Source organism: Fundulus heteroclitus, chromosome 5 (assembly GCF_011125445.2).
Source record: "Fundulus heteroclitus isolate FHET01 chromosome 5, MU-UCD_Fhet_4.1, whole genome shotgun sequence".
NCBI lineage: Eukaryota > Metazoa > Chordata > Actinopteri > Cyprinodontiformes > Fundulidae > Fundulus > Fundulus heteroclitus.
The window spans coordinates 30,972,679-30,986,650 of NC_046365.1; the positions used below are offsets into that span (position 1 = coordinate 30,972,679).

The following is a 13,972-nucleotide window of genomic DNA, read 5'->3' on the forward strand; positions in this document are numbered from 1 at the left end:
TTGTGGAGGTGGACGCTTCTAGCTCTGGTGTGGGGGCAATTCTAAGCCAGGAGGCCAAGGACGGTCGTATTCACCCCTGTGCATTTTTCTCTCGTAAACTATCCAGTGCAGAGCGCAACTACGATGTGGGCAACCGCGAACTCCTTGCGGTGAAGCTAGCTCTGGAGGAGTGGAGACATTGGCTGGAGGGGTCCAAGCTCCCGTTTCAGGTGTGGACAGATCACAAGAACCTGGAGTACCTGCGGACTGCAAAGAGACTGAACCCCCGACAAGCCAGGTGGGCTCTTTTTTTTGGACGATTTGATTTCACTTTGTCTTACAGACCTGGTTCAAAGAACATCAAGCCTGACGCCCTGTCGAGAATTCACGATGAAGAAAAGGCAGACCTCGACAATGAGACAGAATACATACTTCCAGTGGATGTAAGATGTTCTGTAACCATGCTCGACCTGGAGAAGGAGGTCAGGGAGGCCCTCAGCAAGCAGAGTGTTCCGGACTCCTGCCCCAGCAACCGTCTATTCGTCCCTGAGTCACTTAGAGGTCGGGTTCTAGATTTCTGTCACGGGTCTCGTCTGTTTTGTCACCCAGGCATCACCAAGTCACTTCAGATCATTCGTTCCCAGTTTTGGTGGCCCGCCATGACATCTGACGTTCAGGATTATGTGGCGGCCTGCCCGCAGTGTAATCAGGCCAAGGTCTCCAGACGGCCGCCCGCCGGTCTCCTACGCCCTCTTCCTATACCCTCTCGCCCCTGGTCCAGAATATCAATGGATTTTGTTACGGGACTCCCTAACTCAAACGGCTATACCGTTATTCTCACGATCGTAGACAGATTCTCCAAAATGGTCCACCTGGTCCCTCTGCCTAAGCTCCCTTCCGCCAAAGAGATGGGGAACATCTTGGCTAGGGAAGTATTTAGATTACATGGTTTACCTTCTGATATTGTGTCTGACAGAGGACCCCAGTTTATAGCCCAATATTGGAAGGAGTTCTGCTCCTTGTTGGGGATCTCAATCAGTTTGTCTTCTGGTTTTCATCCTCAGACTGACGGGCAGACTGAGAGGATGAATCAAGAAGTTGAGACAAAGCTCCGCATTCTGTGCAACTCCGATTCCACCAGATGGGCTGAGAACCTTCCTTGGGTGGAGCATGCCATAAACTCTACTCCATCTAGTTCTACGGGACTCTCCCCCTTTGCTATTGTTTATGGTTACCAGCCTCCGGTTTTCTCCATCCAAGAGAGGAACTCCAGTGTACCATCCGCCCGGTTGTCAGCTTTGAGATGCCAACGTGCCTGGAGGAGGGCCAGAAGGGTCATTCAGCGCATGTCCCAAGTTCAGGCTCGGGCCGCTGATCGGCGACGGGTTCCAGCTCCCCACTACCAGGTGGGGCAGAGGGTCTGGCTCTCAACTAAGGACCTTCCATTGAGGGTGGAGAGCAGGAAGTTGGCTCAACGGTTCATCGGTCCGTTCCCAATCACCAAGGTTATCAACCCGGTGGCGGTCCGTTTACAACTTCCCCGCGTCATGAGGATACACCCCACCTTTCATGTCTCTCGAGTAAAACCGGTCAGATCCTCCAAGTTCTTGCCCTCCCCCAAACCCCCGCCACCCACCCGACTAATCGACAACGATCCTGTCTATACTGTGCACCGCATCCTGAAGTCAAGGAGACGAGGCAGAGGCGTCCAGTACCTCGTAGACTGGGAGGGGTATGGGCCTGAGGAGCGCTCCTGGATTCCTTCTCGCTTCGTGCTAGACAAGTCCCTAATTAAGGAGTTCCACAGGACATATCCCGATCAACCCAGAGGGGCGTCTGGAATCCGCCCTTAGGGAAGGGGCTCTGTAATGATACCACTCCTGAGGACCAGTTAATTGACACACCTGTTCCTGCTAATCTTCTCAGCTGCCCCTCCTGTTTCTGCCTCTACTTAAGCAGCCCTGAGACCCAGAGCCAGTGCCAGAATATCTTGAGCCATAGTGGTGAGAGCATTCCAGCATTTTTCGACTAACCTGCCTGTGTATGACCTTTTTCTGTTTCCTGTTTCATGAGCCTGCCTGACCCCGTCCTGCCTCCACCTGAACCTGTGAAGACCCGACCTGTCTCCAGATTTACCTTCTCCCCACCTTCGGACTGACTCCCGTGTACCAGAACTTTTATCCGCCTGTGAGTACCGAGCCTGATCAATCCCCTAACCTCTGAGCTCTGCCTGTTACCAGACCCGGACTGGACTCTGATCTTGGATTGCCCTACTGGACTGCCCACTGGATTCTGACCTTCGGACCGTTTCTTGGATTTGGATTCTGCAAGACCCGTGCGGCGTCAGTCTGCTCTGATCCTCCCCTCTCGGCTCAGTCGACTCTTCCCTCCCCACTCGGATTCCGTAAGGAGCTTCCAGCTAGACGCTGCCTGCTACCACCCCTGAGCCGTTTTTCCTGCACGAAGTAATAAATCTGATTCCAACGCCACTGACCTGTCGTGTTGTCTTCTGGGTCCGCCCGTCCAGAGCGTTACAATTTTTTATTTTTTTTAATTTTTTTTTTTTATGATAATGCATTTAGCCACAGGGCCGGACTAAATTGTTCGGCGGGCTGGATCCGGCCCACGGGCCGTATGTTTGACACCCCTGTTTTAGGTGTTTCCCTGTTTCCACACACATGATTTAAACAAAAGGGTGTTTATCAGGCCTTAATGGTGCTGAGGAGGTCATGCAATCATCTGATTCAGGTGTGGTGGAGCAGAGACATCTAAAACATGCAGGACAGTGAGGTCCCGAGGTTTACAGCTAAAGTGAAATGTTTGCTTACCGTGAGGGCAGCTGAGAACCCGTCAAAGAACGAGGCGAGCTTTAGGTCAGGGACGTATTTCATCACCATGTTAACTTGGTCGGCAGAAGTGAGCTGGCCAGGTGTGATGGATAATGCCACCAGCTGTTCGACAGACAGAAATGCCAGGGCGTCCCCCTGCACATACAGAAAGACATTCATATGTACATTAACACCGACACGTGACAGACTGAGAAAATACAAACAGACACAAAGAACAGAACATTGAACTAACGTGCAGAGAAGCCATGCGGCACAACTCACCGGCATGAAGTTGGGGTAGAGCAGCTGAAGTTCCTGGATGGTGACAAAGATAGAAAACCCTCCCAGGTTCTTCTGCACCCATTCGCCACTGTTGTTAGTGTTGGAGCTGCAGAAGGGATCTAATTAAAAAAAAAAAAAACGTGCATGCTGAATAAATCTTAACTCTTCTGAAGAAAAGTCAATTATTCCTAAACAGTAGGTAGTAGGGAACAGTGGGTATAGAAGAAGATGTTAAAAAGGCTGTGTGGACCTATAGAATGGCAGATATGCTGCGACTTGACATGGGGTGGTATAAAAGTCTCGCAGTATGATTTACCTTGGGTGAATAATATTAGTTTCACAACATTTACACAAAAATGAAAAAACAGAAATGAAATATTTTTATTTGAAACGAAAAAACAAATCAAATTTTCCCACTGCTGCTTCAGTCTAGAACATACTAGTAATGTGTGAATAAATGTTTTGATTTATTCATTTTCTGTTAGACTTAAGAAAACTGCTACTTAGTAGTAATTTTAAAAACGTATATATTTAAAAATATATTAAAAAACATGGTTATTGCATAAACATTAGTCCCATTCTGCGTTAAGCTGATGTTAACCCAGTCAGTCAATTCCTTTTATACACAACAAGAGACACATGCTGTGTTTTGTTTATTAATATATATATATATATATATATATATATATATATATATATATATATATATATATATATATATATATATATATATATATATATATATATTTTATATATATAAAAATTTTCTTTTGATCTCAGTTGTTTTGCATTTGACCAGGGTCAGGGTCACTGCTGGTAGCGTGAGGCGACACCTGGAGTCAACAGGGGTTGCACAGGAAGCCCAACTCCACCAGGACGGCAGTACATGCCAGTCCCAGAAGATTAGCTGAGTCTCCCAGCACAGTCTCACGATTATGAGGGAGACTCCAGGAGGCAGGCCGTTATTTTAGGAGAGCTGGGCGGGGCCGCAGAGGCAAGGCAAGGCAAATTTATTTATATAGCACAATTCAGTACAGGGACAAGGCAAAGTGCTTTACATGATTAAAATATAGCAAATTAAAACAGCATAAAAGCAAGTAGGAATAAAATGTAGATAGAAAATAGAACAAAAAAGTGGTGATTCAGTTAACTAGAACAGTTGAAGGCAATCCTAAACAAATGTGTTTTTAATCTTGACTTAAAGGAACTCAGGCTTTCCGCACCTTTACAATTTTCTGGAAGTTTGTTCCAGATAAGTGGAGCATAGGAACTAAATGCTGCTTCTCCTTGTTTAGTTCGTGTTCTAGGTATGCAGAGTAGGCTGGAGCCAGAAGACCTTAGTGGTCTGGATGGTTGATACACTGATAACAAGTCTGTAATGTATGTAGTTGCTAAGCCATTTAGGGATTTATAGCTCTACTTTCTTAGTCTTAGTGAGGTCTTTAAGCCGACCAGCACGACCGCTATCTGGCCCTTAGTGGAAGGAGGAAGAGGATGAGTACTGCCAGAGCCCTACAAAGTGACCTCCAAAAATGGAAATCATCGGAGAACCACTGCACTAAACGCAGGCATAGGGAGCATAGATTCTAAAATCTTGGTAGAATCAGGACCACATGCAGCCCTAATATTGGAGCAATAATCCGTTAATCCCACTATTTTATCTCATACAACACTATGCAAGCACTCTGTCTGCGCTGAGGGTGACTATCTCACCTGAGGATGATCAATGTTTACAACCAAAGATTTACTTAACTGCACTACCTACTTTCTGACTAATTCAGCAGATATTAGCATCCGCTGCAGGTCCACCAGGTCCTGCAAAAGCTTTTTCCCTGCTGCCATCAGACTGCTCAACTGCTGAACTATAACCCATAAACTCTGCACAACATTCGCATATTTGCACATTTCGCATCATTACATCTCCATCTAGCATTACAAATGCTGCCGAACTCTTAGTTTTTAAATTCTGTACATACAAATGTTTTTTTCCTTTAAAAATACTCACCTGTACACTGTGACTTTCTCCTGCATTGTTTATATTTCAATTGTTTTACTTTTAAATTAGTGCTGCACCTTATACTGTATTTTAAATCTACGGTAAATTACAAGCTGTATTCTTGCACAAATGCCCTTTGCACAATCAATTCTGCACATACAAATGGTTTTAAAAATACTCACCTGTACACTGTGACTTCTCCTGCATTGTCTACATTTAAATTGTTTACTTTTAAATCACTGCTGCACCTTATACTGTAATTAAATTTGTACAGCAATTTTACAAGCTGTATGCAACAAAATCTTGTTCTGTACGCACTCTGTGCATACAAAATGACAAATTAAGTTGTCTAAGTCTAAGTCTAAGTCATAATTACTTGACCACTGGGGCGCTTACAGAGCATTGAAATTTTATTCCCAGATGATCTGTTGAGCCTTAAAGACCTTCCCCAATCTTAAACGCAATACACACACGCTGCTCAAATTTGGAAAGTGCCTAAAGCAATACATACACTTTATATAAGTGAAAGGACGTGATGTTCCCCAAAGATCCTTTTATTTTCCATGTTTCAGACCTGCGTAACAGGTATTTTTCAATATGCCAACACACATGACGAGGACTATTGTGCTAGCAGCTTTTAAGGTTCCTACCTGCAGAGTTGTTCCTTGTGAGGAAAACACTGATGAAGTGTGTGAAGACAGACATCTGCCTTCCATGCGTCATGCGTGGCTGGATCTCGCTCAACAGCTTCACGCTGAAAATTAAAGCGGTTCGATCGTCAGAGATTGTAAAAGAGATGCAGACATTTCTGGGATAAATAAATCCACGCTTACATGTTCTGGTAGGTGTTGCAGCTCAATTCTTTTGTGGCAAGACATAACAGGAAGTCGTTGGAAACAGCGGGCAGGAACGGACGAAGGCGGCGGCCAAACCACAGCTGGATGATGGTCGGATCGTTGAGAGCGGCCATGTTGAAAACATCCAACCGGAGCTCTCGGATGGAGTCCAGGATCATAGAGGCAGAGGGACTGCTGGGGTCGAGCATCTGCAACGATCAATGATCCGATGCAAATATTGAAAAAAATAAATAAAAAAAACGTACATTTATGTCAAGCATCAGCAGAAACAAAGATTCCCAAACCTCTTTTTGCCATCTCATAAAATATTGTACAGCGACATACTCCTGTTGAAGCTCAGTGTCTTTGAGACTTAAGTGTCCGAGACCACAACAGTTGGATGGCCAAGATATACAGCATTTTAAAAGAGGAAAATTTTTTAAAGGCTAATCACAAGCCTTAAATCTTTACATTATCAACACTTTATGTTGTAACCAAAATTCATTCTTACAGTGTTGGTCAGCAAATCCAGAGCATCGTTCAAGATCCTCACGGTTTTGGAGAGGAGCAGCTTCCAGGCAGCTTTGGTGCCACTTGAGTTGGAGGGCCTATCACAACTCAGAATGGTCGCCAGGTTCTGGGCTGTTAAACCTGACAGCTGATGAATGAAAACAGATCAGACGTTGAACAATACCCAGAACCATTTTCACACTGTTGTAGAGGGAAGAAAGCTGAAGATGAAAGGTCTTACCGAGGCGCAGGCAATTTCCTCAACGGAGAAGGTGCAGAACCGTTCGGCCATCATTCCGCTGTCTAGGAGGAGCTGAAGCTTTGTGCTGTTAAAAAAAATGATTAATTTTCTTCTATTTTCCATTAATGCTAATGACAAAATATTACAAAGTGCTTCTTAATCCTACCTGTTGACTCCAGTACAGAGGTTTGTCTCTGTGAAAAGTTGCAAGATAAGTTAAGATATTTATATAAAAATAATACACAACTTCAAAGCACAGTAAATAAAGGTCCTTACGCAATGAGAGAAAACTCACCATTTATCATAGTTACATTGCACTGGGCAGAGAAAACAATAAAATGGTTACCAATCCTCAAAAAACAGGCAAGTATAGAGAAAAGTATAAATGAAAACAAATATTTACCTCTCCTCTGTATATGATGCAGTCTGTGAAAAAGACGAAGAAATGTAGTTAGTTAAAACTCATCTTAGTTATAATAGACATAAGAACTAAATTGTCAATTGACATGAATTTACAACCAGAGATGCGTTTTGTGATTATTTATGCAATAAACAATCAGTAAATCAGCATTTTTTTATATTCCATGACTCCTTTCATTTAACAAGGTATTGAAATCCTAGGAAATTAAATATATCTTAGTTGTACCATCTTTATATGTGACAAAAATGTAAAACTGTTGTCAAAGTTTGTAAGAAAAGTATTAAATAAGGGAACGTGAGATAAGAAGAAAACACTGGGAACAGATTTAACATATAATACAACATTTGTGTTCTACAGACAAGAAAATATGCTGCTTTTTGTGTAAAGCTCTCACCGTCTGGCAGTTGTTTGGATAAAGCCATTTTTGTGTATGTGATGGATGAAGCTATCTGAGAAGAAGCTGTAACCATGGCTGCATCCAGTCTGATGAACCTGTAAAGAAAAACATCATTTATTCAGTCAGACTAAACTTTTCCTGTGGTCAAATAGGACCATAAAAATGAATCAAGCGTGCCAAACACCAGAATACACCAGAGGTAAAAAAAAAAAATGTATTAGAAAGTTTTTATTACATTCTCAAATTTAGAAGGTTTTATGCATTTCTTTAGTATTTTTGCTAGAACTGCCTTTTAAACAACACGACTTTGGGTGAAATGTTTTGGCTTTTCTTTTACAACCTTTGAACAATAATTTCCTCAAACCTCAGCCCATTCCTGCTGACAGAAGTGGTGCGACTGAGTCAGGACTGGAAGCTTTATTGCTGACACCTTTCCAGCTCTGCCCACAAAGCTTTCTATGGGACTAAGATCTGGTCTTAATGATGGACACCCCAGAACGCTGAGTTTGTGTCCTTAAGCCACTTTGTAACTAATTTAGCCGCACACATATTGTCATTGTTTAGTTGGAAGATCCGTTTGCACGCTAATGTGTTAACTTCCTAGCTGATTTCTTTGGACGCCGTTTCAAAATGTCCACATTTTATTGTCTCGTTATGTCGTTCATTTGTGGATGTTACACTGATGCCGTCTTTCTCACATGGGTCAGCTCATGTTGGTGCAGGACTCATGTTATCGGGGTTGATGACACTTTGGAATGTCTTGCCCTTATTCCGGGGTTAATATGCACATTTTCCACAAGAACACGTTCATCTCTGGGTCACAGAATCTGTCCCCTTCCTGAACGGTATTATTACTGGACTGACATGACCATGGGATTTTGCTGTCTGTGATTTCTGTTCTCCTCTGGTCTTGCTATTTGCCTGAGGGCTGTGGCTCGTCTGGCTGTGCGCCTCACTCCCAGCTGCTGCCTATCAGCGACATAAAGAGGGTGAACACAGTTCTCCAGGGCTGGATTGGCTTGCCTCTGTAATGTACTCAGTGGACTCTCACCTGGTGCCTTCGTAAGAAACGCTTAGTCTACGTTAGGGCTGGACGATATAGAAAAAAAAAGCATGTCGATAAAATAGAAATCGTATTGATCTATATCGATAATTATCAACAAATTCAAAACATATATTTTAAGTGCAGCCCTGGCCATTTTATGCTGTTGCTTAGTGACCTATTTTTAGATACAGGACACACAATCACTGAATTTAAACTCAACCCTTTATTCAACCAACTTTTTATCAAAACTGCAAGTTTTTAAAACAGAGAAAAGAACGCATGCTCTCTGAACTCTTTGAAGGGGGCGGGGCTTGGTGAGGGAGCGTTCCTGGGTCTGCTTTGTGTTTGGTTGAGAGGATGTAATGACTGTAATAATAACCTATATGGCTAGAATGCGAAAGGAAGAAAAACTGTTTTTTTATCTACCCTTTTTTTTTGCTATCATTGATATACATCTATCGATTGATATATATTGTTATTGAATCGTCGTCCAGCCCTAGTCTACGTCTTTCTTAGCTACCACACACAAGGTGCAATGCTATCCTGGAACCAACAGCCTCATCATTTAAATCATTTAACGTCCCGTGGCGTTAGTACGTTCTACATTTTGGTCACCGTCGAACCGAAATTATGACGTTAAGATTTTCCATGGTATATTTTTACTTGTGTTTATTGTTTGAACAGGTGAACGTGGCACCTTCAGGCATCTCAAAACTGTACTCAATGACGGATAAGGCTCACAGTTGTCTTCCTGATATCTTGAGAAATTTTTATTCATCTTCTGGGTGTGTCATATAAGGAATCGCCGTGTTTGAAGCATTGCCTTATAATTCATCCACAGCTGTGCCTCCATTAAACTTAAGTCCCAAACTTAGAAAGCCATGACATCATTGTTCGAGCTTCCTCAGATTGTTTACATGCATTCCAATCTAGTGTATGTAAACTGCTGAATTTAAGAAAATTTAATTAAAAAAAATCTCTAAACATCACTCATTTTGGGATATAACTAAAGATTAGAAAAAGTAATTCTTATATAACATACATACATCAATACATTTTGATTTCACTCACAGTGTTTTGTAGGATGAACAGGAGAGGTTTCCCTGTTGGACAAAAGCAAGAAGTGGAAAAATAATTACTACCTTAAACAGAAAATCCCTCATAAAATCACATATATTGACAGACTTTCTCTTTACCATCTCGGTGAACATGACAAGCTGTGACAGGAACTCTGTAAATCCCCTTTCCTCTGGCGCTTCGCTCATGTAATCAAACAGCATGTTGATGAGCATGTCTGTGTTTACAGGCAGCTTCAGCGCCAGCAGCTCAACTCTCTGCTTTGGTGTGAGGAGCTGGATGACCTCCAGCTATACAAACAGAACAAGGTTACGTTTAACAACTGCCTCTTTGGCCTTATTTTAAAAAGCGTTGAATGTTTTTAACAAATCCGAGCCTCACAGGTTTGAAGAGCGGGTTGAGATGGAGCAGCTCGCTGACGAGCACAAACTCTGAAAATGGACCTAAATTGTCGGTCAGCCACTGTGCGCTGTTGTTGAAGGAAGACAAACATCCTGGATCTGGAGGAGGTCAGGAAAAAAGGATGGAAAAAAGATCTGTAAATACTCAAAGACTATGAATGTATCGATGCAGACACACATGACGAGGACTATTGCGTTAGCAGCTTCAAGGTTCCTACCTGCAGAGTTGTTCCTGGTGAGGAAAACACTGATGAAGTGTGTGAAGACAGACATCTGCCTTCCATGCATCATGTGTGGCTGGATCTCGCTCAATATCTGCACGCTGCAAATTAAACAGTTGTTTGATCATCACAGATTGTGAAAGAGATGCAGACAAAGTGATTATGACAGATGAATGGATCCATGCGTACATGTGCTGGAAGGTGCTGCAGTTCAGTTCATTTGTGACAAGACATGACAGGAAGTCGTTGGAAACGGCGGGCAGGAACGGACGAAGGCGGCGGCCAAACCACAGCTGGATGATGGCCGGATCGTTGAGAGCGGCCATGTTGAGAATATCCAACCGGAGCTCTCGGATGGAGTCCAGGATCATAGAGGCAGAAGGATTGTTGGGGTTGAGCGTCTGCAACAATCAACGAAATTTGGAAAAATAGTTTTGCATTGATGTCAATCATCAGCAAAATGAAACATTCAACAAAGATTCACAGTCCTCAATTTGCCATCTCATAAAATAATCCACAGCGACTCTCAAAAGTTTAAACATTCCTGTTAAAGCTAAATGTCTGAAAGGCTTAAGTATCTAAGACCATGACATAAGTGAGATTATGTTATGTATTTCAACAAAAAACAAGCAAACCTTTTAGTTAGGAAAAATCTAAAAAATAAAACGCTGTTTTAGCCTGATTCTATAAGTGTATGCACTCTTAAACTTTATGAAAACATTTTAGCATTCATTCTTCTGGAGCTGATACATGCCAACAATTAACATTAACTTAATAAATCAAATAGACCAGCTTTCTCCTTAAATATAAAAATACAATCATATGGTACAAAGCTGTCAGCCAGAAGTAGAGGGGGGAAAAACTCACTGCATTAAATATCTATATATGACACGTTAACCATGAAGACAGTTATGAATAATCAGACAAAATATGAAACATAAAACTGAACGTTTTTCCCAAATTGATGAAAATATAAAACGGAAAATGGTCAGGAAGGCTGCCAGGAGGCTGCCATCAACATTCAAGGAGCTGCAGCAATTCCTAACAATTACGCCTTATGTTATACATGTGACAGCAATCTCCTACAGTCTCCATATTTATGCACAGGAAAGATGGTTTTGGTTTATTAAAGACAACATCTTAAAATAGCGTGGGAGAATGTGTTATCGTCTGAAGGAACCAAGCAGGAACTTTTAAGCCATGATTCTACATTGTAATTTTGTCTCAAAAACACCATAAGGACACCACGCCTACCGTAGAACATGGGATTGGCTGAAAGACCAGAAATTTCAACTCCTTATATTGTAACCAAAATATATTCTTACGGTGTTGGTCAGTAAATCCAGAGCGCTGTCCAGGACAATTGAGGCTTTGGAGAGGAGCAGCTTCCAGGCAGCTTTGGTGCCACTTGAGTTGGAGGGCCTATCACAACTCAGTATGGTCGCCAGGTTCTGGGCTGTTAAACCTGACAGCTGATGAAAGAAAACAGATCAGATGTTGAACAATGCCCAGAACCATTTTCACACTGTTGTAGAGGGAAGAAAGCTGAAGATGAAAGGTCTTACCGAGGCGCAGGCAATTTCCTCAACGGAGAAGGTGCAGAACCGTTCGGCCATCATTCCGCTGTCTAGGTGGAACTGAAGCTTTGTGCTGTTAAACAAAATGAATAATGTTTCTTTTATTTAACATTAATGTTAATGGCAAAATATTACAAAGTGCTTCTTAATCCTACCTGTTGACTCCAGTACAGAGGGCTGTCTCTGTGAAAAGTTGCAAGACAAGTTAAGGTATTAATATAAAAGTACATGATTTTAATGCACAGTAAATAAAGGTCCTTATGCAATGAGAGAAAACTCACCATTTATGAATGTTACACCGCACTAGGCAGAGAAAACAATTAACAGGTTACAAATCGTCAAAGATCAGGCAAGTTTCAGAGAAAAGCAAAAATAAACCATTGACGATAACAAATATTTACCTCTCCTCTGTATATGACGCAGTCTGTGAAAAACACAAATAAATACAATTAGTTAAAACTACAACCAGAGAGGCCTTTCTTGGTTATTTATGCAATAAATAATCAGTAAATCAGCATTTTTTTTATATTGCATGACTCATTACATTTAACATGGTATTGAAATCCTATGAAATTAAATATATCTTAGTTGTACCATCTTTATATGTGACAAAAAAGTAAAACTGTAGTCAGTGTTTGTTAGGAAAGTATTAAATGAGGGAACATGAAAGCAAAAAAATCTTGGGAACAGATTTAACATAAAATACAACATTTGTGTTCAGCAGACAAGAAAATATGTTGCTTTTTGTATAAAGCTCTCACCAAATGGCAGTTGTTTGGATAAAGCAAATTTTGTGTATGTGATGGATGACGCTATCTGAGAAGAAGCCGTAACTATGGCTGCATCCAGTCTGGTGAACCTGTAAGGAAAAACATAATTTAATCAATACATACATACAAACATACATACATACATACATACATACATACATACATACATACATACATACATACATACATACATACATATATTGTATTTTATTTTTGTTTGAACTCACAGTGTTTTATAGGATGAACAGGAGAGGTTTCCCTATTGGACCAAAGCAAAAAAAGGAAAAAATATTACATTTAACATATACTCCCTCATAATATCACGGATAACGATAGACTTTCTCTTTACCATCTCGGTGAACATGACAAGCTGTGACAGGAACTCTGTAAATCCCCTTTCCTCTGGCGCTTCGCTCATGTAATCAAACAGCATGTTGATGAGCATGTCTGTATTTACAGGCAGCTTCAGCGCCAGCAGCTCAACTCTCTGCTTTGGTGTGAGGAGCTGGATGACCTCCAGCTATACAAACAGAACAAGGTTACATTTAACAACTGCCCCTTTGGCCTTATTTTAAAAAGCGTTGAATGTTTTTAACAAATCCGAGCCTCACAGGTTTGAAGAGCGGGTTGAGACGGAGCAGCTCGCTGACGAGCACAAACTCTGAAAATGGACCTAAATTGTCGGTCAGCCACTGTGCGCTGTTGTTGAAGGAAGACAAACATCCTGGATCTGGAGGAGGTCAGGAAAAAAGATGGAAAAAAGATCTGTAAAGACTTAAAGACTTGTATCGATGCAGACACACATGGCGAGGACTATTGCATTAGCAGCTTCAAGGTTCCTACCTGCAGAGTTGTTCCTTGTGAGGAAAACACTGATGAAGTGTGTGAAGACAGACATCTGCCTTCCATGCATCATGTGTGGTTGGATCTCGCTCAATATCTGCACGCTGCAAATTAAACAGTTGTTTGATCATCACAGATTGTAAAAGAGATGCAGACAAAGTGATTATGACAGATGACTGAAGCCCTGCTTACATGTGCTGGTAGGTGCTGCAGTTCAGTTCATTTGTGGCAAGACATGACAGGAAGTCGTTGGAAACGGCGGGCAGGAACGGACGAAGGCGGCGGCCAAACCACAGCTGGATGATGGCCGGATCGCTGAGAGCGGCCATGTTGAGAAGATCCAACCGGAGCTCTCGGATGGAGTCCAGGATCATAGAGGCAGAAGGATTGCTGGGGTCGAGCGTCTGCAACGATCAACGATCCCATGTAAATTTGGAAAAATAGTTTTGCATTGATTTCAAGCATCAGCAAAATGAAACATTCGACAAAGATTCACAATCCTCAATTTGCCGTCTCATAAAATAATCCACAGCGACTCTCAAAAGTCT

At 42.0% G+C, this 13,972-nt stretch overlaps 1 protein-coding gene across 5 annotated transcripts in view; it reads right to left on the reverse strand.

The window, feature by feature from the left end:
* Window positions 1–13,972, reverse strand: part of mslnb (mesothelin b) — a 62,019-nt gene that overhangs the window by 18,329 nt on the left and 29,718 nt on the right. Inside the window, exons 36-61 of one of the 5 annotated variants that reach the window (XM_036137400.1) lie at window positions 13,617–13,828; window positions 13,425–13,528; window positions 13,193–13,311; window positions 12,931–13,101; window positions 12,809–12,840; window positions 12,573–12,670; window positions 12,213–12,235; window positions 12,093–12,114; window positions 11,967–11,994; window positions 11,800–11,884; window positions 11,560–11,706; window positions 10,424–10,635; window positions 10,232–10,335; window positions 9,994–10,112; window positions 9,732–9,902; window positions 9,607–9,638; window positions 7,488–7,585; window positions 7,076–7,098; window positions 6,968–6,989; window positions 6,839–6,866; window positions 6,673–6,757; window positions 6,433–6,579; window positions 5,919–6,130; window positions 5,736–5,839; window positions 3,090–3,208; window positions 2,808–2,963 (exon numbers count right to left, since the gene is read on the reverse strand). In XM_036137400.1, the coding sequence (XP_035993293.1) occupies window positions 2,808–2,963; window positions 3,090–3,208; window positions 5,736–5,839; window positions 5,919–6,130; window positions 6,433–6,579; window positions 6,673–6,757; window positions 6,839–6,866; window positions 6,968–6,989; window positions 7,076–7,098; window positions 7,488–7,585; window positions 9,607–9,638; window positions 9,732–9,902; window positions 9,994–10,112; window positions 10,232–10,335; window positions 10,424–10,635; window positions 11,560–11,706; window positions 11,800–11,884; window positions 11,967–11,994; window positions 12,093–12,114; window positions 12,213–12,235; window positions 12,573–12,670; window positions 12,809–12,840; window positions 12,931–13,101; window positions 13,193–13,311; window positions 13,425–13,528; window positions 13,617–13,828 (2,673 nt within the window). The remainder of the gene's footprint in view (window positions 1–2,807; window positions 2,964–3,089; window positions 3,209–5,735; window positions 5,840–5,918; window positions 6,131–6,432; window positions 6,580–6,672; window positions 6,758–6,838; window positions 6,867–6,967; window positions 6,990–7,075; window positions 7,099–7,487; window positions 7,586–9,606; window positions 9,639–9,731; window positions 9,903–9,993; window positions 10,113–10,231; window positions 10,336–10,423; window positions 10,636–11,559; window positions 11,707–11,799; window positions 11,885–11,966; window positions 11,995–12,092; window positions 12,115–12,212; window positions 12,236–12,572; window positions 12,671–12,808; window positions 12,841–12,930; window positions 13,102–13,192; window positions 13,312–13,424; window positions 13,529–13,616; window positions 13,829–13,972) is intronic. The other 4 variants (XM_036137404.1, XM_036137402.1, XM_036137401.1 and 1 more) reach the window with 4 other exon arrangements.